General features: G+C 49.0%; 1 protein-coding gene across 14 annotated transcripts in view; it reads right to left on the bottom strand.

Moving 5' to 3' along the window:
- FRMD4A (FERM domain containing 4A) overlaps positions 1-19,978 on the bottom strand; it is a 682,989-nt gene that overhangs the window by 52,232 nt on the left and 610,779 nt on the right. For 13 of the 14 annotated variants that reach the window (XM_074405013.1, XM_074405018.1, XM_074405014.1 and 10 more), the window contains 3 exons: positions 17,395-17,471; positions 11,676-11,814; positions 3,273-3,414 (listed from right to left, as the gene is read on the bottom strand). In XM_074405013.1, coding sequence (XP_074261114.1) covers positions 3,273-3,414; positions 11,676-11,814; positions 17,395-17,471 — 358 coding nt within the window. Of the gene's footprint in view, positions 1-3,272; positions 3,415-11,675; positions 11,815-17,394; positions 17,472-17,804; positions 19,284-19,978 lie in introns of those variants that run through there. The other variant, XM_074405019.1, reaches the window with a different exon arrangement.

The raw sequence follows: 19,978 nt of genomic DNA, 5'->3' as shown, positions 1-19,978 counted from the left end.
GCCTGGGGCCCCAGCGCTGAATGATTAAGCATTTGAAAATCACTTTAATGTCTTGGCATACCGGTGCTTATATATTAGGTGTATGGGTGGATTAAGCAGGAAGGTTTTCTTAGGATTTATCTTCTAGCCCACCAGATTGATTAGCAATGTCCAGCCTGCGGGCAGTCATAGAGATGTACTGGCTTCTAGTCTTAAAGATGCTTGGATTTCATCTCTCTCTCTCTCTCTCTCTCTCTCTCTCTCTCTCTGTGTGTGTGTGTGTGTGTGTGACTGGCTTCTAGTCTTAAAGATGCTTGGATTTCATCTCTCTCTCTCTCTCTCTCTCTCTCTCTCTGTGTGTGTGTGTGTGTGTGTGTGTGTATGTGTGTGTGTGTGTGTGTGTGTGTTTCAGACAGAGTCTTGCTCTGTTGCCCGGGCTGGAGTGCAGTGGTATTATCTCAGTTCACTGCAACTTCTGCCTCTGGAGTTCAAGTGATTCTCCTGCCTCAGCCTTGAAAATAACTGGGATTACAAGGGTGCACCCCCATGCCAGGCTAAGCTGTGTATTTTTAGTAGAGATAGGGTTTCATCATGTTGGCCAGGATGGTCTCAAACTTCTGGCCTCAAGCGATCTACCTGCTTCGGTCTCCCCAGTTGTTGAAATTACAGGCACGAGCCACAGGGCCTAGCCAGGTTTCATTTCTGATGGGTGCGTGATGTCAATTTCATCTCAGGAGGTTTGGGGGTCCTGTTCACAGCTTCATCTATAGCTGCTATTAAGGTGAACTGTTGCCTTGGTGCCCCCGGAGTCTGCCAGATACTAGGGGGCCCATGCAGAGGGACCAGGACACAGGCTTAAAAGTGGGCATACCTGGGTGCCAGGATCCTGAACTCACCCACCTCCAGCTTTCGTCTCTTCTACAGCAGCAAGAGAGTCTCTAAGTAAAGTGCCTAGACCCGAAGCATCAGCCTCACTTGGAAACCTGCTAGCGGTATAAATTCTCAGTCTCTCCTCAGACCTACAGAATCGGGAACTCTGAGAGGTGTTTCGACAAGTCCTACAAGCAGTTCCGATGTACACAAAGGTTTGTGAAGCACCGAGCTTGAAGAATCCAAGCTGAAGTCAGCCAGATTCCCTATGCTAAAGGGGAAGGTGGGCTAACAGATAGAGCCTCTAATCTGACACTGGCTTTTCACAGGGTTAAAAAATGAGGGTAGGCTTTGTTTAAAACACAAACAAGGCGTTAGCTCTAACTGCTCTGGGTCATTCAGCAGGAGACAGGGAGTGGCTGCAGTTCGAGGTAGGGGTCTTCGGCTTTGAATTCCATTCTCTGTGATTCTAGAAGACAACACTCTCTACAGTCTTCATTGCAAACTCCCAAGCCTCAAAAAGGATGAGCATTGAGCCCATTTTTTGGATGAAACATTTTTAAAGGACCCAAGCAGGGTGGGGTTGACAGTGGCCCCAGGTGATGTAGCTGAGGCAGCTCTAGGTTTATGGGACCTGAAGCTTATATAATTTTAGCAGGTTTTTTTAATTTTTTTATTTTTTTATTTATTATTATTTTTTTGAGACAGAGTCTTGCTCTGTCACCCAAGCTAGAGTGCAGTGGCACGATCTCAGCTCACTGCAACCTCTGCCTCCCAGGTTCAAGTGATTCTCCTGCCTCAGCCTCCCGAGTAGCAGGATGACAGGTGTGCACCACTACACTCGGCTCGGCTACTTTTTGTGTTTTTAGTAGAGGTGCGGTTTCACTATGTTAGCCAAGGTGGTCTCGAACTCTTGACCTCAGGTGATCCGCCCACCTCGGCCTCCCAAAGTGCTGGGGTTACAGGCTTGAGCCACCACCTGCCCTTTAGCAGTTCTATTTAAGAAAAATAAAACAAAATATATTATGTTCACAGATTTTGCAGAAACACAGGACTATGTGACTGCATGGCTAAGGTCCCCTGAGGGCTTCGGCCTGTCCAAGGAGGGGCGCTGACCTTAACGCTCCATTGATCCCAACACTAACCTCGTCTCTCAGTCCAGGAAGGATGTCTGTCGTCTCCCTGGTCCTTTAAACTTTTTCCTGGCTCTGATTGGATCACGCCAGCCAGAAGCTAAGGAGACCATTTTTAGCTCCTCTTCCTCTCCTGTCTTTTCCTTTTTAATTTGTTGTTGTTTGCAGCCACGATATACAGTAATATAAATTATCAGGGAAGACTTCTTGCTTTCTTTGCATGGCTCAGAGACAGCTGCACGGCTCCTACATCAATCAGGGTTTTCCTCATGTTGCACTTTTCTTTTTGTTTGGTTTCTTAAGACAGGGACTCACTCTGCCACCCAGGCTGGAAGCAGTGGTGCAGTCATTGCTCACTGCAGCCTCAATCTCCCGGGCTCAGTGATCCTCCCTACTCAGCCTCCCAAGTAGCTGGGACTGCAGGTGCTGTGCCACCACGCCTGGATAATTTTAATTTTTGTGTGTGTGTACAGACAGTACCTCACTGTGTTGCCCAGGCTGATCTTGAATTCCTTGGCCTCCCACACTACCGGGATGACAGGTGTAAGCCATCACGCCCGGCCACAGTGCACTTTCCTAACATTTCCAGATCGAGGCTGCCTCCCTCCCTCCCTGCTTCCTTCAAACCCACTCTTCCTCCTGCCATTTCAGTGAATGGCACCCCCATTTCTGGGTCAGCCATATCTAAGACCTTGGAACTCCTCTGTCCCTCCCAACATCAAAAGACAAAATGACTTGGCCAAGGGTGGCCGAAATGGATGGCAGAACCAGATCTCTGACTTGCAATTTCAAAAGGCACTGAGTGGAGAAACCACACCCTGTGACAGCCAGTCTGCCCTTTCCGACACGATAGAGAGAGTATTCTGCATTTTTAAAAGCCTGGAGAAATCACCTGGGAGTAGAATGCAGCATCTCCCGGCACCAGACCCTGAAATTCACAACACGCAAGTGGGCACATGAGCAGACCGCACTTTCCACTTTTGGACCTGACATTCCCCAGTCTGCCACTGGCATTCTGAAAGGCTCTGGGGGGTACCTGAAGAAACCGATGTGTGACCAACAGGCCTTCCTGCACTGAATGGTTCAACTGATCTTTTTTTTTTTTCCCTTCCACTATTTGATTCTATGGAGCAGTTTTCTCAGGATCCCAAACTTGGCCTGGAAACCAGAGCTAGCTCTGGAGCAGTCTGCCCAGCAGTGTCCCCTGCTGCAGCGCTCCCCGCCTTCCTGGGTCCCCACTGGAGTCCCAGCCACGCTCAGGGGGCGCCCCTCCATCTGGCCCCTGCCTACCTGAGGACAGCAAACTGCCACTGCTGCCACTGATGATCTTCCCCTTGCTGCCCATGTTGGCTAGCTTGGAGGTCTTCAGCGTCCCCGTCTCGGTCAGGTCGATGGCGATCTCACTCAGACTGCGTGCCGCATGGATTTTGGACTGGAAGGGAAAGAGCGGCGGGTCAAAGACAGGATGCTAACCCCATGGAGGAGACAGTCATACCTTGCCCGCCCCTGCTCACCGTCTTGACATTCCACAAAGGGACTTATCTCCCTGACTGACCTGCTGCAACCCTCCGCCTCATCATTAATCACTAAAACTCTCTGCAAAGGGCAGAGGCAGCTCAAGAGCTGCACCAAGGGAGGACATTCTGCGCCTCGGATTCTGTAGGCTGTACTGTGTTGTGCTTAAGAGAACATCTTGATGGAGGCAAAGTGACTTCATCTCGCTGAGCCTCATTATTCCCAGCCACAAAACAAGGTAGATGCCACTCGCCACCCAGGGGTTGGTTCTGGTCAAAGCAAAGTGTGGGAAGGGTATTCCTCCCTCTCCCTCCTTGTCTGCCTGGCACACAGCTCTCAATAAACATTGTGATTATAATTATTTGGTGCTTAAACGAGGAGGAAAAAATTATTTTCAGCGTTCTGAATGACATATGAGATTTAAACCTCTTAAAGGGTTAGCCATGTGGTTATGGAAAGTTTAGTGACAGTGGTTCTCCAGCTTGGGCAACACAGCAAAATCCCTTCTCTACAAAATATTAAAAAATTAAGGCCGGGCGCGGTGGCTCAAGCCTGTAATCCCAGCACTTTGGGAGGCCGAGGCGGGTGGATCACGAGGTCGAGAGATCGAGACCATCCTGGTCAACATGGTGAAACCCCGTCTCTACTAAAAATACAAAAAATTAGCTGGGCATGGTGGCGCGTGCCTGTAATCCCAGCTACTCAGGAGGCTGAGGCAGGGGAATTGCCTGAGCCCAGGAGGCGGAGGTTGCGGTGAGCCGAAATCGTGCCATTGCACTCCAGCCTGGGTAACAAGAGCGAAACTCCGTCTCAAAAAAAAAAAAAAAAAAAAAAAAAAAAAAAAAAAAAAAAAAATTAGCCAGGTGTGGTGGTGCATGCCTGTAATGCCTGTAGTCCCAGCTACTTGGGAGGCTGACACAGGAGGATTGCTTGAGTCCAGGAGTTGGAGGCTGCAGTGAGCTGTGCAATGCCTGGAAGCTGGCCAACATGGGCTGCAATGGTTGCACCATTGTACCCCAGCCTGGGCAACAGAGTGAGACCCTGTCTTAAAAAAAAAAAAGAGAGAGAAATGACAGGGACAGCTCTCTAGACCTGCAATCACAGGGTGCATGATTGTGGAAAAACTGTTCATTTGGGTTTTGGGGTCCCACCAACCAGCGTTTGACCTGGTGCTTTCTTGTGTTTGGACATCTAAGTGCATGCGCCCGTCTTCCTATTATGGCTGAAAGGCACTCCCTTCAGCACACAGCGATTGGTTCTATTTGGTTAACAGTCACAGTAGGTGAGACTAATTAGAAAACAGGTCTGTGTTCACATTTACATTACAAAAAGCAATGGTGTTTTTTTTTTTAATTTTTTTTTTTTTGAGACAGAGTCTCACTTTGTCACCCAGGCTGGAGTGCAGTGGCCCAATCTCAGCTCACTGCAACCTCCGCCTCCAGGATTCAAGTGATTCTCCTGCCTCAGACTCCCTAGTAGTTGGGACTACAGGTGCCTGCCACCACACCACGCCCAGCTAATTTCTGTGTTCTTAGTAGAGATAGGGTTTTGCCATGTTGTCCAGGCTAGTCTCGAATGCCTGACCTCAAGTGATCCTCCTGTCACAGCCTCCCAAAGTGCTGGGATTATAGGCATGAACCACCACACCCAGCCAAAGCAGCAGCTTTTCTACGGCTATCTGCTTCCGCTTCCATCCATGGTAGTAACAACGTGTTTGCATTTCCCGTACGTGTGTCCAATGTCTGCTTGTTTCCTTATTCAATCAACTTTCTGTGAGTGTGCCTAAGGCAACAGGCTTTGCCTGTATGCTGAGCTTTGTGAAAACAACTAGAAACAGTGGGATGCCCTGCACACTTGCTCATCTGTCCTTTCTGCGGCACACGCGTGGGCGGAACTGGGCGAGGTTCACTGTTGAGGCTTCATGCCTGGCCTGTGGACCACCAGGTCTTTCCTACACATGGGAGAAAGCAGGCGTGGGGGCTCTGGTGAAGGCTGTGCATGGCTGTGACCCACGGCTCCTAGATGCCCTCTGCATGGCCTTCCTTCCATGCCCAGGGGCCCTCATCTGTCCAGCCAGGACTGTCTGGATGCCTGCAGCTCTGCCCTTCCTCTGCCCTCAGTGTTGCTGTCAGTACTGGCAAGGACAACTTCCTATCTCATGTTAACGCGATGGATATCCGCGGGCCGGAGGAAGTGCTGAGACGTGGCGCTTCACCTGGTGTGAACCGTCTTCTTCTTCTTCTTCTTCCTCCTCCTCCTCCTCCTCCCCCTCCTCCTGTCTACCCCATGGACCTTTTCTCGACTTATGCCTCCTTCCTAACCTCAACTTTCTTCCTTGCATTCAGATCCAAGTCGACTTCCTCAGGGGAGTTTCCTTGTTCATAAAACAATCCTGGCTGCCAGGCCCTCGAAGGATTTTGGCTTGCCTCAGAAGGAAGGAAAAGGGCCTTTTATTTCATTTTGACACAGCATGTCAGTTGCACCCATCTGGTTGAGTTTTACCCTCTAAGCAAGCATGGCGCGTACCATCCATGACTTCCTTTCTTTCTGCACCGCTGTTACAGAGACCCACGTTTTAATAAAAAGTAGCCCACTCCCAAACGGTGATGTAACAACACCGTTAGGCGAAGGCCTAGACCAATTCAACGTGGGGTGAAGGGTCTGGCCCTGAAGTCAGAATGACCTGAGTTAGAGGCCGTGCGTGATAGCTCAAGCCTGTCATCCCAGCACTTTGGGAGGCTGAGGTGGGTAGATCCCTTATGGCCAGGAGTTTGAGAACAGCCTGGCCAACACGGCAAAACCTTGTCTCTATTAGAAATACAAAAATTAGCTGGGCGTGGTGGCGTGCGCCTGTAGTCCCACAGTCCCAGCCCCAGCTACTCGGGAGGCTGAGGCAGGAAAATCCCTTGAAACAGTTGGGGGAAGGGGGGTGGTGGGGGCAGAGGTTGCAGGGAGCCAAGATCACACCACTGTGTGATCTCATTCTTGCCTTAGTGCTAGAGTGAGACTGTCTCAAAACACACAAACAAAAAAACAAACAAAAAACCAAAAAACAAAACCCCTGAATGAGAACCTTGACTTTCTAGTGAATCACTATTGGACTTTGACCCTTCACTTTCCTGCTCCTCAGATACCTGTTTGTAAAATGCAGGTCTTAAAACCCACATCCCAGAGTTGTGATAATAAATAAACTCTTAAAAAACACTTAAAAAACTCTTTAAGGCCGGGCGCGGTGGCTCAAGCCTGTAATCCCAGCACTTTGGGAGGCCGAGGCGGGTGGATCACGAGGTCAAGAGATCGAGACCATCCTGGTCAACATGGTGAAACCCTGTCTCTACTAAAAATACAAAAAATTAGCTGGGCATGGTGGCACGTGCCTGTAATCCCAGCTACTCAGGAGGCTGAGGCAGGAGAATCGCCTGAACCCAGGAGGCGGAGGTTGCGGTGAGCCGAGATCGCGCCATTGCACTCCAGCCTGGGTAACAAGAGTGAAACTCTGTCTCAAAAAAACAAAAACAAAAACAAAAAAAAAAACTCTTTAAAAAACTCTTAACAAACTCTTAAAATAACAAAAAGAAAAAATGACCAAGATGAGGAAAAAAAAATAAATGAAGTAGATGATTTATGTAAAGGCCATTGCAGCAAGAATGGGATCTGCATTAGAGCCTGGCTGTAGTTTGCTGAGGTTAGATTGATGGCCCAACCAGCTATTTTGGGGACCTTACTAATCACATGAAAAACGTGTCCCCCTTGCCATATCAGGACTCTTGCCACACAACAACCTTAAAACAAAAATATGGACAAAAGGCATCCTTCCTAAAGCGGACTAGATCCCTGGAAGCTTTAGAAAACGAAAGAGATTTTTCTTTTCTTTTTAAATAGAGTTCTGCTCTGTTGCCCAGGCTGGTGGAGTGCGGTGACCCGATCTCAGCTCACTGCAACCTCCGCCTCTCTGGTTCCAGCAATTCTCCTGCCTTAGCCTCCTGAGCAGCTGGAACTACAGGCGTGGACCACCACGCCTAGCTAATTTTTGTATTTTTAGTACAGACGGGGTGTCGCCACGTTGGCCAGGCTGGTGTCGAACCCCTGCCCACCTTGGCCTCCTGAATTGCTGAGGTTAAAGGTGTGAGCCACCGTGCCCTGCCCAGATTTTCTAGAATGGAAATATCACAGTGACCTAACAGACTTGGTGGAGAGAGGACCAGGAGGACGTGAGCACTGACAGGGAGAGTCTCTCTTTGCAAAGTCCCCAGACTCCAGAACGTTTTGCTCTGCAAGTCTTTCCCGATACACGTGACTCAGTCTTCTCACTGATATTCTGGGAGCAAGGCTTCAATGTCCCTGTCCCCCTTTTACTCTGCCTTTGACCCTAGTTAGAATGGAGAACTGCATCGGGGAGAAAAAAAACAAACAAACAACAACAACAACAACAAAAAACTACACACACATCAGGAAGAAGGAAAGACGTTTGGATTGCGGGCCAATTCAAGAAGTTCCCACTCCGAGTTCAGAGGGAAAGTGTCTAATGTTTACTCTAAACATTTTGAGCTTTCAAATATTTTCCTGCAAAGTCTCTAAGATATTCCTTGGCTCTGTGCTTCAGAGGCTGCTGGGATCTAGCAGACATTTGTGATCTCTGGGTCAGCATGTAAGTTACCAGTTATAATCGCTGCCTGTGCAGCTTCTCATTCTGAAGGAGCTGCAAATAACCAACCAGCACAGCCTCCCTCCGCCCTGTCTTAGATGGTACGACGGTTTCCTGATGTATATGCGTGGAGTGCTGATGGAGGGAGGGAGGGGGAGAGAGAGTCACGACAGAGAGAAAAGAGGAGAGATTTCCTTAAATGATCTGCATAGCCCCCCGAAAAGAAAATCACCAAGTGTCAGGAAAGCACCTGAACCCTCACAGCTCCCACCCTCACTGACTCAAACCACTAGACCGCACTTGTCTCTCTGCGGTTGAGAAAACATCACTTGGGAGGCCTGGGCTTTGCTGAAGCTTTTCAGAGAAAGGAATGGTTGGCATGTCCCAGTACAGTGTGAGCAGTGGCCAGGATGCCAGCCAGAACTGGCTGCCCAGAAATATTATGTAGCTCTCTGTCCCAGCCTTGTCAGGCATCACTCACCCAGAGGCTGTGCTGCCCATCAGAGATGAATCACACTGCCATTCTATAAAGAACATTCCGGAAACAAAAAGGTGTTGTAATGTAATTCCCAAAGGGAATGTCCTCATCTCTGATTTCATTTGGGGGCCGTTTAGAGAATTTAAACTTCATGCAAGTGTTGGCCAGAGACAGTATGCTAGATTAACAATGACATGCATAAAAGATGGCATGTATTTCCTCAAGCAATTTCACAAACGTGGTGCCATTTGACCAATCAATAATTGAGGTCAGGAATTTTATTTGCTGCTAATTGGGGAAAGCAAAGCACCAACGATGAAATGCCCACCCGGGGTCCCAGAGCTGGAAAACAGGCCTCCTCCTCCCTCCCACATAGCGGGTGGCGATCCTCACCTGTCACTGCGGGCTGGGGAACTGATTCCTATGAGACGCGTGGGGGCTTTAGGGCATCTGTGGGTATACCAGGCTTCCTGGGAAAGGTTCTCCCCCTCCTCTTCCTGGGAGTGTGGGCATTTTCTTCAGTCCCCCAGGGTTACATTTACAAAAGGGACAGCTGAAACTTTCCTAATGCCATGGGCATTTGGTTTTGCCTCCTAAAAGGCACATATTACTAAGTGATAGACAATATTTTTATTTTTTTTGAGATGGAGTCTCAACTCTGTCAACCAGGCTGGAGTGCAGTGGTACGATCTCAGCTCACTGCCACTTCTGCCTCCCCGGGTCAAGCAATTCTTCTGCCTCAGCCTTCCCAGTAGGTGAGATTCCAGGTGCCTGCCACAATGGCTGGCTTTTTTTTTTTTTTTTTTTTTTTGTATTTTTAGTAGAGACAGGGTTTCCCCATTTTGGCCAGGCTGGTCTCGAACTTCTGACCTCAAGTGATCTGCCCACCTCGGCCTGCCAAAGTACTGGGATTTTAGGCGTGAGCCACAGCACCCGGCCAATAATTTCTTTTTGAGATGTACTTGCTGTGTCAGTGAGGTGACCTGCTAGCCTGCTGAATAACAAGGCTTTCCAACTGCGAACGAGACCATCTTCCAGGGTCAGGTGGGAAAGCCCTAAGAATAAGCTTCTGGAGATGCCCAAGAGACCACCTATGCAAAAAACCAGCACAGAGAGGAGAAGCTCGAACAGCCAACGTCGTGCTATCCTCAGGCAAAATACACATTTCTTTTTCTCTTTCCACACTGTGGTACAGTGTGTGTGGGGTCTGCCCTCAAGAGCAACTGGCAGTGGGGTTCAGGAGCATTGCCCAATCCTCTACCCTCACCATCCGTCACCCAACAAAAGAGGATGAAATCAGTGTTCGCAGGTGTTGACCTGCATCGGCTGCCCCTGGGGTGCAAAACCCTGACACCCACCAACCATGTCAATATCCAGCATGAGTCAAAACACTTTGGCCCTGTTTCTTTTGATCTAATCGAGCTTTGAATTCCTGTGCTAGGATCCATCATTGCCAGGAGAGCTAAGGAGAATACTCTCATTCTTCCTAACAACAGAAGTCTTCTATTCTGCCCTCATTCATCCCAGAAAATGACCAAAACAGGGTTCAGAAAGAAGTCGAGGAAAAAATATTTTACGAAGGACAAAATGATGGCTACAGGGGACGATCTTGATTTAAAACTGAGGTATAGAGGGACTGTCTCATTTCTTCCTGTCCTCTTTCCTTCTTTTATTTTATTATTATTTTTTTTAGTAGAGACAGGGGTCTCACTATGTTGTCCAGGCTGGTCTTGAACTCCTGAGCTCAAGTGATCCTCCTGCCTTGGTCTCCCCAGTTGCTGGGACTACAGTTGTAAGCCACTGTGCCCAGCCCCCGTACTGTTTTCTGACTCTCTCTCTCTGATCACCTCCCCCTTGACCTCAACTCACTCACTCTCCTCTTCCCCAGGGAAAAAGAAACCCCTTCAAATACGGAAAAGATGGCAAAAGAGAAAGAACGGTAGAGGGCACCAATTCAAGTGACTCTTGTGCCCAATAAGCATGGCATCGTGCCACCTTCTCCCAAGAACTCCCACAATGGAGGATTTACCTCCGGAAGTGCTGGAAACCAGTAGCGCAGGCGCCCAGCGTGATCTCCGTCTGTGTTCCCCCACCCCAAGCCCGCAGGATCTTGAGAGAAGCTGCAGGGCCATCTTGGCAAGGCTCTTCCCCTGAGGAAGAATTAACGGGCGTGGCTGGTAGGGGGCTGACAGGGGAGTCTGGGGAGACAGGGCTGGAGGAAGAGGGGGAGAGTGTTGATATAAGCCCTGTGTGAACCAAGGAGACATCATCCTCTCACCCACCAGAAAGCGCAGCTGCGTGCCCAGAGTCGGGGGTGGTGACATCTCCCTGGAGGAGGGCTGTTTACCAAGGCCCCAGGCTCCAGGTCTACCTGAGGGAACCAGGGCGGCTCCTTTTGCCTTTTTTTTTTTTTTTTTAAACTTTTCCAGTTTTGCATTTTTTTAAAAAATGGATTTGGCAGTTGGAACCGCCTGAGGGATTTCACAGCAATTACCCTAAACAGTTAGGTGGTGTCTATTCATTGAGAACTATTACTTTTTTCTTTTTTTCCAAAGGAAGATAATATGCCAGTTTAAACCCCAAAAAGGGCATGCCTTTAGCACAGTGGGAATTCCTCAAAAGGGGCTTAACTGGCCAATACTTTCTTTTTGAGAAGTACTTGTGTCAGTGAGTTGACCTGTTAGCCTTTGAATAACAAGGCTTTCTAACTGCAGAGTGAGACCATCTTCCAGGGTGGGGTGGGAAAGCCTTAAGAACAAGCTTCTTGAGACGCCCAAGAGACCCCAAGCCCAGTCGGCAGCTTGAGCTGCTCTCATGGTAGGCCGGAGCCCCCTGGACCAAGTCTGATGGAATGTTCCCTCTTGAAGAGCTAGTCTCATTCCTCCACCTACAGCCCTAAGAGGCAAGTCCGTACCTGTGCAAGGTATGGACCAGGGCAAGGGACACGGCACCTTCCCCACCCATCCAGTTCTCATTCCTAAATGAGAGAGGCTGACAATGGCTTCAGGCTGCTCTGAAGCTGGCTGAGGGCTTGGTGAGAGGGCTGGTCACTCACCTTACTCTGCTTTCTGTCCAAATAGAACTGGTGTTGGCTTATGGCCATAGCCCAGATGGACTTGATCAATGCCGGACATGCATACCACGTGTGCACCGCAATGCCGCTGTGCCCAAACGTCCTCCTTGTCACTGAAGCCCTGGGGAAGCAAGAATCACAAGGTTCAACTCTGTTTCTGTTGAGAGAAACCATTTCTTAGTCAACAGCTTCTGTGCAGAACCCACTGGGTCCTGGAAGCCCTGGCGTAAAGGCGACAGATGAGCACTCACATACACCTAAACACACACACACAAACACACACATACACACACTCACGTGCGCACACACACTCGGAGACACTGGCTGGCAAAGGCCACCTTCTGATTTTCTGACCCCCTAGAGTTTGGAATTTGGCCAAGTCTTGGCCTTGTCTAGGATAGGATGGCTCATTTTAGGTCACTGGATGGTCCTTTTCAATCTTGGACCTGGCACTGAGCCAAGACAAACTTCGCAGACAAGAAAACCTTCAGTGATGCTCCGTATGAGACAGGAAATGTGCCTACAGCGGGGATGAGTACATTCTTTTCTAATCACCACAGGCTACAGCATCCCAGGGAATCGGAACTTCTTACATAACTCTAACCCAATGTTCCTTGAAGATTTGGTGATCAATTTCCCATCTATTCACAGGGCAGGGAGGGTATAAAGAATCGGGAGAGGAAAGGCAGAGAGAAACGTGCCCAGCCCCAACTCCTTCAACCTTTGTATGTACATTTGTTTTTTAAGACGGAGTCACAGTGTGACTCCAGCCCAGGCTGGAGTCTGGTGGCACCATTTAGACTCACTGCAACCTCTGCCTCCCAGGTTCAAGTGATTCTCCTGCCTCAGTCTCCTAAGTAGCCACCACACCTGGCTAATTTTTTGTATTTTTTTAGTAGAGAGGGGTTTCACCAGGCTGGTCTCGAACTCCTGACTTCAGGTGATCACCTGCCTCAGCCTCCCAAAATGCTGGGATGTAATCAGCCACCATGCCTTGCCTTGTCTATATATTTTTAAACCTACATGGGGTAATCAGACTTTAAAAATGAAAATGGGAACTGCTTATCTCCATATAATTCACCACATTCATAGTTAGGGGGAAAAAAACGTTATATGGTCATGCTCTCAGTGAAGTATATTTTATAGGACAGGCAGATTATTTTGCAAATGAAATCTGAGAATGTGTGTATTTGTGTGCGTGTGCGTGTGTGTGTGTGTGTGTGTGTATGTGTCTCAAGTTGATGGGAAGGTGAGATGGGATTTGGAGCATTTTACCTAGACATCAGAGACAAAATGTGTGTTCTCAGGATTAACACATTTAATCTGGAAGAAACCTGGGGTAATCAGGACTTGCAAACAGTAACTTTTTTTCCCAATGCTAATTGTCCCTTAAAGAAAACTGAAAGCTGCCCATATCATTATATCCTTGGGGGGGGGGGTAAACATTTAAAGTGGAGTCTTGTTCACCCTCACTTTTAAGGAGAAATTCAAATCTGGTGGTTAGTTAATGATACGGATTCTGCAGGGATTGTCTTCTCCCTTCAGTTCAAACAAAGGTGAAGGGAAAAAGGAAAAAAAAAAAAAGCCATCTCGTGAAAGAGTACAGTTGAAAATAATTGAGAAAAGGAGCCAGTGAGAAAGTGAGGGGGGATCCTTTCACGGTCTCTGTCAATTTCAAAGAAAACAGGATCTGTGCTCCCAGCTTGGCTTCCAAGCAGTTGCTGCTCTTGGAAATAAATGGTTCCCCCCGCCGCCAACAGAACAGCCCAATTAGACAAGAAAAGTATCTTGAAAGGTGGTGCAAGGCTTGGTACCTCCATTTTTCAGGAACTGGGAGGAAGAGGTAAGTGGCTAGTCAGGTCCGGGTAGTTCCCCGGAGCATCTAAGTCAGATACTCGGAGTTCCTCTCCTGCTCTGTTATTAATTTATCTCCTCTCCTCATCTTTCCCTTCAAGCCCTTCCTATTTTGCCCAAACCTTCAAAGTGGAATATTGGCCCAGCCTGGAGAACCTCAGGAATGAAGCTAAGTATTGAGTTAGGATCCCCAGCAGGAGAAAGGGCACGGTGTTTTCCAATGCCCTGCAGGCAACGGTGCAATCACACCTGTGCCCAGCGGCTCAGAAAGCAGCCTCTGCCCTGAACGATTCCCATCGACTACATCTTCATTAAATGATTGTATCTGGCGCTTCCCATCCCATTACTGCGGTTCTGACTCTTTCCTGGCTTGGGGGAGGGGCTGAGCCCCGAAAACCGTCCTACCATGAGCCCAATCCCATTCCTCTTCCCCCCCTCAAATAAGCAAAGCTGCAGGCATCAGGACGACACATTCCACTGAAAAAGCACCACGAGGTATATTTCAAAGTAGCTGGGAAAGAGGCCTGGCAGACACTGAAACATAAAAAGAGTAAATGCTCAAGGCCGTGGATACCCCACAAACCCTACCTTGATAATTCCATGTTCTATGCATGTAACACACACACGCGGCCCATAAATCCATGAAATATTAACAACCAGTACAAGAGAAAAAAGGCACCACTAGCATGTGAAAAGAGAACTGAGCGCAAGAAAGCCCTTACAGGTCACAGCTCTGGTTCTGCCACCGTGCTAAATAACTGACCTGAAGCCATTTCCTTTCCTCCTGTGTCTTTAAGGCTGAAGTCAACCTGGGTCCCCATCTCCGGGCTCCCTGGGCCTCTCCCCCATCCCTGCCTGTCTGCAGGCTAATTCAGGGTACTCAGAACGAGTTTGCCTGAGAGGAGAGACGGCTCCAGCCGTTCCTCTGGGCTCCTCACCTCCGACTTTCCTCCAGCCAGACCCTCCCTCATTTATTTATCCTAACTGAAGAGCCTCCACCTGAGATCTGTATCCCCCGAGGGCCCACCACGTGGCTTTCATCCCAGTTACTCCGACAGGTTCTGCTCAGACCTCTCCTTCCTGATAAGCCTCTCCCTTCCTGACCAGCCACACCTCTGGTGACCCTGCCATTCACCCTTTATGGCCCATGACATCTGGCCCTTCCGTACAGTAAAGAGGTGAAATGCATGAGCTCCGGGCCAGACATCGTAGGTTCAAATCCTGCCTCTCCTGTCTACAGCTACTTGTCATCTGGAGTAGCTGCTTTTGTTTCTTGCGACACCCCTCAGTTCCCTCTTCTCAGCCGGGTTCCAGGCAGTGGCTCACACCTGTAATCCCAGCACTTTGAGAGGCCAAAATGGGAGGATCGTTTGAGCTTAGGAGTTCAAGACCAGCCTGGGCAATCCTGTGAGACCCAGTCTCTCCAAAAAAAAAAAAAAAAAAAAAAGCTGGGTGTGGTCACGTGAGCCTGTAGTCCCAGCTACTTGGGAGGCTGAGGTGGGAGAAGTGCAATCATACCTCACTGCAACCTCCAGCCCGGGAGGTGGAGGTTGCAGTGAGGTATGATTGCACTACTGCATTCCAGGAGGGTGAAAGAATGAGATGTAGCCTCTAAAAATACAAAAAACAAGTTCCTTCTTCTGCCTGTCTTCTCAGCTACGCTGGAAGATCTTTAAGGAAGAGGACCCTGCCTCCGACTTCCTTCCTTCTCTGCCACAGCTGACGCAGCGCCCGAACATGACACAGAAGCTTCTCAAGAAACATGACATTGGTCACTGCTGTCTAACAGGCATCAGGCCCACTGAATAGCCACATGTGAGGTCTGGATTCTTTCCTATATCCCTGGGCCTTGGGAAAGAGAAGAGAATTTAGTAGTACTCACTGATAGCGTGACAGACGTGGAGAGAACACAAACACACATGCGCGGATACATGCATGTGTGCTTAAAGGATTTGTCCAAGGTGCCTGGGAGTTCACTGAATTCCCAGCAGAGCACAGGCATGGAGGAGGGTCTGTTCCCTGCACTCAGCCCCTTAGATTACCCAGTCCGTCATTTTTATCCAATGGAGCATCCCCTTTCTGCATTTGACCCATTGTGGCAAAGTTCATTTCACTCTTTTTTTTTTTTTTTTTTTGTGAGAGAGTCTCGCTCTATAGCCCAGGCTGGAGTGCAATGGAGTGATCTTGGCTCACTGCAACCTCCACCTCCTGGGTTCTCCCGCCTCAGCCTCCCGAGTAGCTGGGATTACAGGTGCCCACCACTGCACCCGGCTACTTTTTGTATTTTTGGTAGAGAAGGGGTTTCACCATGTTAGGCTGGTCTCAAACTCCTGACCTCAGGTGATCCACGTGCCTCGGTCTCCCAAAGTGCTGGGGCATGAGCCACCACACCCAGCCCACTCTTTGTATACTTAAATTTCCCCTCCTCTTACACACCTAAGAACCTGGTCCAATTCAGTTCACCTGGAAAATGGACAGTGAGTTTCTTCTTGGCTGGAATATTATTTTTGGAATCTCCCCACCCTCCCCCCTTGGCCTGTGCAGATGGATCTGTGCTCTGGCCATGAAACCCTTGCAGAGGGCCCTGAGAAACATGGGATAAAATATTCTTCTGTTAAAGGCTACCATCTTCACCTGACTGCAAAGATGCAGAAACTGAGCTGCTCTCCACTATTCCTGTAGTAACTGTGCTGCGGAGATAAGCTTTTCCCCTATATAGGAGTGGCTGTTCGAGGCAGATTACCCTGGAGGGCAGGCACGGCTTCATTCCTACTGGGTTATCACCGGCTGCAGAACAGGGGCTTCTGCACAGGTCCGAGCCCTCTCACTGCGCAGGGTGACTCCCAGTCTTCCTCCTGTCCAGAGCTCGTGGGGTGGGGTGGGGGAGGGCACGGCAGCTTGTTTTGAGCACTAGAGGCCATGTGTGAGCTGGAAATGGTGCCAAGTGCTCTCTCTAAGCCCAGGCTGGAGCGTCAGCAGCACCTAAAATCCACGCTGCTCCTCTGTAGGGTCTGATCTTTTCTCCATCTCCCCGGGGCTACCTTCTTAAATGTTTTTGGACTTACGGAAAGTGATTTCTTAGTTGTCAGGCCTGGTTTTAGGGAATGACGCTGCTGTTTTGGGGATGCCTACAACTTTAGGTCCAGAGGCAGACAAAGAGAGGAAAACAGTGGGTACCAGCTGCCGAGACCATGGCCACACCGGGCTCCCTGCATTCCAATCTGTGGCCCCACTGTCTCGAATCTGACTCAGAGAGCAGGGGCTTTTTTACAACACTGGTGCTCTCTGGGGTACAATTTTGGGTGGAGGGAAAAATCATTGCATTTCTTTCACATCCACCCACAACACTAACATCCTAAAATTACAGCTCCTGTAATAAAACAATGGAGCACAGCTGCTTCAGTGACAGAGTCATTTTTTGCATTGACTGTCCTGCCCGAAACGCTTTTAGAAGCTCTGAGGAGGGATTCCTCAGACTCTTCTGTAACGAAGATTTCCTATGTGGACTTACTGGTGTGTGTTACAAAGTGCCATAAATCTTCCTTCCAGTGCCCCGGCAGGTAAGACAAATACACACAGACACACACACACACACACACATAAGCCAGGGACACATGTATTGCTACTTACACACACACACACACACACACGTGCAAACCCACTGCATTTATCAACATATGTAATCCAAAAGAAAGCCTCACTGATTTGAACTCCATTCCCCGGGAACACCCACCCTCCGTCCCTGCTCCAAACTGACCATGAACCACCACAGTCCCTAAATCAAGATAAATAACATGCCCGGCCGAGAGCCACACCATCCCGTAAGAAAAGGACTTTTCAAGCTTACCTGCGTGGGTCATGAACTTCCACGGAAAACTTCTTTTCTCTGAAATACAGGTTTTCCAGCTGTCTCCATTGGAATATCTGGACAGAAAACAATGTAGTTTAAAACTTAGGAGGGGCTGGTTCCTGGGCTGTCTTCCCCTCTCTGCCGGTCAACTTTCCACAGCTGGTAGTTTCCTTATCAAAGCAGAGACGGTAGCTTGTGCTTCCTCCGCCCCTTGCTTCACACACACACACACACACACACACACACACACACGCAGCTCTCCAGTTCAAAACCAGGCAACGTGGGTGTGGATTTTCCTGCAGGTTCCTTAACTGGAACAAAACAAGTTCTTTTCAAGTTCTCCGCCTTTGGCTGGCCTTTGTTGGTGTGCCCCTGGCGGTCCCCAGCTTGGCAAACTGTTCCCTTACAGGAGAGGGAGGAGAGGTGCAGACAGGAGAGAGGGGCCGAGCAGAGAGAGGAGCGAGAGGCACAGAGCGAGCTCTCAGGAGGCAGCGGTGGCCATCTGCGCGCAGTGCTGAGTCGAGCTTCCTCCCTCCAGTGCTGAAATGGGAAGGCGTTCAGATTCCCAGCCTCCCATCGGGACTCCACTTCCTGCTCACTAATGTGTAAGAGCCTTGCTAAGGGCGGAGGAGGCTGGGACCTTATTTCGGGGGCAGGCAACTGAAGATCACAGTGTGAGCCTGTCAAGCCCATTCTTCCTGCTGCAGCACAAAGAAAACCAAGAGTTCTGTCGCCCGGAAGGACGCCGGAGTCTCTCCCTCAGGCTTGGCCAGGGAGGGTGAGAAGGGGCATGAAGGGGCCCTGGCGGTCCTTCGCCCTTCGGACCAGTGAGCTCGTTAACTGAGAAGCCGACTGTACTGTTTGGAAGTAATTAGGGCTGCCTCCAATTGCCCCAGGAACGCGGTTCCTTTCATTCATTGGATGCAGAAGAGTTACTTTCACCCTTTGGGAAATGTCACAGGAGGTTCAAGTTGTGTGCACACACATTTACATTTATATTTGATGGTGACTGCATCGCCTGCAATACACTTGGAATTTCGGTTTATTTTGCAGGAAGAAGGGGTAAAGCAGGAAACTTGTTTTGGCCATTCTGCAGGGAACAGCTTCCCTGAGCTCCCCGCTTTCTCTCGTCGCTGAGATGAATGCTTTTTAGGGTCTTACCCCCAGACTCCTCAGACCTGAGACTCCTGACCCTCTCTGGCATCCTCATGGTCTCTCCACCTTGGAGACGTGACAGCCATTTCCTGTATCCCACCAACCTGTCTTCCCAGGCTGGGGACAGGCTAGTCAACAGTTGGCCAGTGGACCCAGCACCCCAAATAATATTGGGCTGGAATGAAAATGGCCTCTGGAATGGCCGCCTTCTTTTATCTTCATAATCTGCTCTCTGGGATTTTACAATTATTTTGTCTGCGTAAGTACTGGGAAGGAGAATATCTATTATCTCTTATTACAGAGCGGCCTCTTTTGTCCCGGGCTCAGAGTGCATTTCACTCTGAAGCCCAAGGAAATAGTACTTTCCTTTCTTGTTAAGCATCAGCTCCAGGTGGGTGGAGAGACACTGCAAGGAAAGCAAATGGCCCAAAGAGGTATGTTGGCTGTTAGCTTTGTGTCACAGATTCAACAGCACCAGAGCGGAGTCTCATGCTCCTGTCTGATGCATGGCCACTATAAATCCTTCAGTGAAAACACCCAAAGTTCCTCTCTGGTCCCCAGTTGTTACATATTCAGAGACATTCCACCTGAACTTAGCCAGAGCTACAAATAAACCAGAATGAACAGGTTCTATGGCATTGGCCTCATAACCTGGGGGCAGTACACTGAACAAACTGGTCAGGCACGCAGGCCTTGTGGTGTGAATACATCTGTTTCAGTCCAGGCTCTCCTACATTAAAAAAAAAAAAAAAAAAAAAAAAAAAAATTGAGGCAGTCTTGCTCTGTCCCCCAGGCTGGAGTACAGCATCATGATCTTGGCTCACTGCAACCTCTGCCTCTCGGGTTCAAGTGATTCCTGTGCCTCAGCCTTCTAAGTAGCTGGGATTACAGGAGTGCGTAACCACATCTGGATAATTTTTGTATTTTTTAGTAGAGATGGGGTTTTACCATGTTGGCCGGGCTGGTCTTCAACTCCTGGCCTCAAGTGATCTGGCTGCCTCAGCCTCCCAAAGTGCTGGCATTACAGGGGTGAGTCACCATGCTCAGCTCAGACTCCACTACTTCTAAGCTTCTAGATCTTACAGTTACAGCACTTCCTTTAGCCTCAGTTTTCCCCTCTGTAAAATGGCAAAAATGACCCCTCTAAGGTGGATCTCAGCAGCCACAGATCTTAGCACGGTACCGGCACAGAATGACCTTAGATCTTACTATGAATCCCAATTGTTCTTACTGCTTCCAAAGGCTGGCAGATTAAAAGAGAGTCATTTCAGAACAACCAGAATCATTCTTTTCTTAGATTTCCTAACTCAAGCCCCAACTTTTAGATGTAAAAATAATTATTAAGTGTGTGCTGCAAATCCTTAAATACAGATAATTTTTCTCCCACTGCCCCTCTCCTCCTCTTAAGTAAGGGATGTGGATGGTA

This window comes from Saimiri boliviensis, chromosome 8 (assembly GCF_048565385.1).
Source record: "Saimiri boliviensis isolate mSaiBol1 chromosome 8, mSaiBol1.pri, whole genome shotgun sequence".
Taxonomy (NCBI): Eukaryota; Metazoa; Chordata; class Mammalia; order Primates; family Cebidae; genus Saimiri; species Saimiri boliviensis.
The sequence above is the reverse complement of the archived record's forward strand: the minus strand, read 5'-3'. Positions and strand labels throughout refer to the sequence as shown.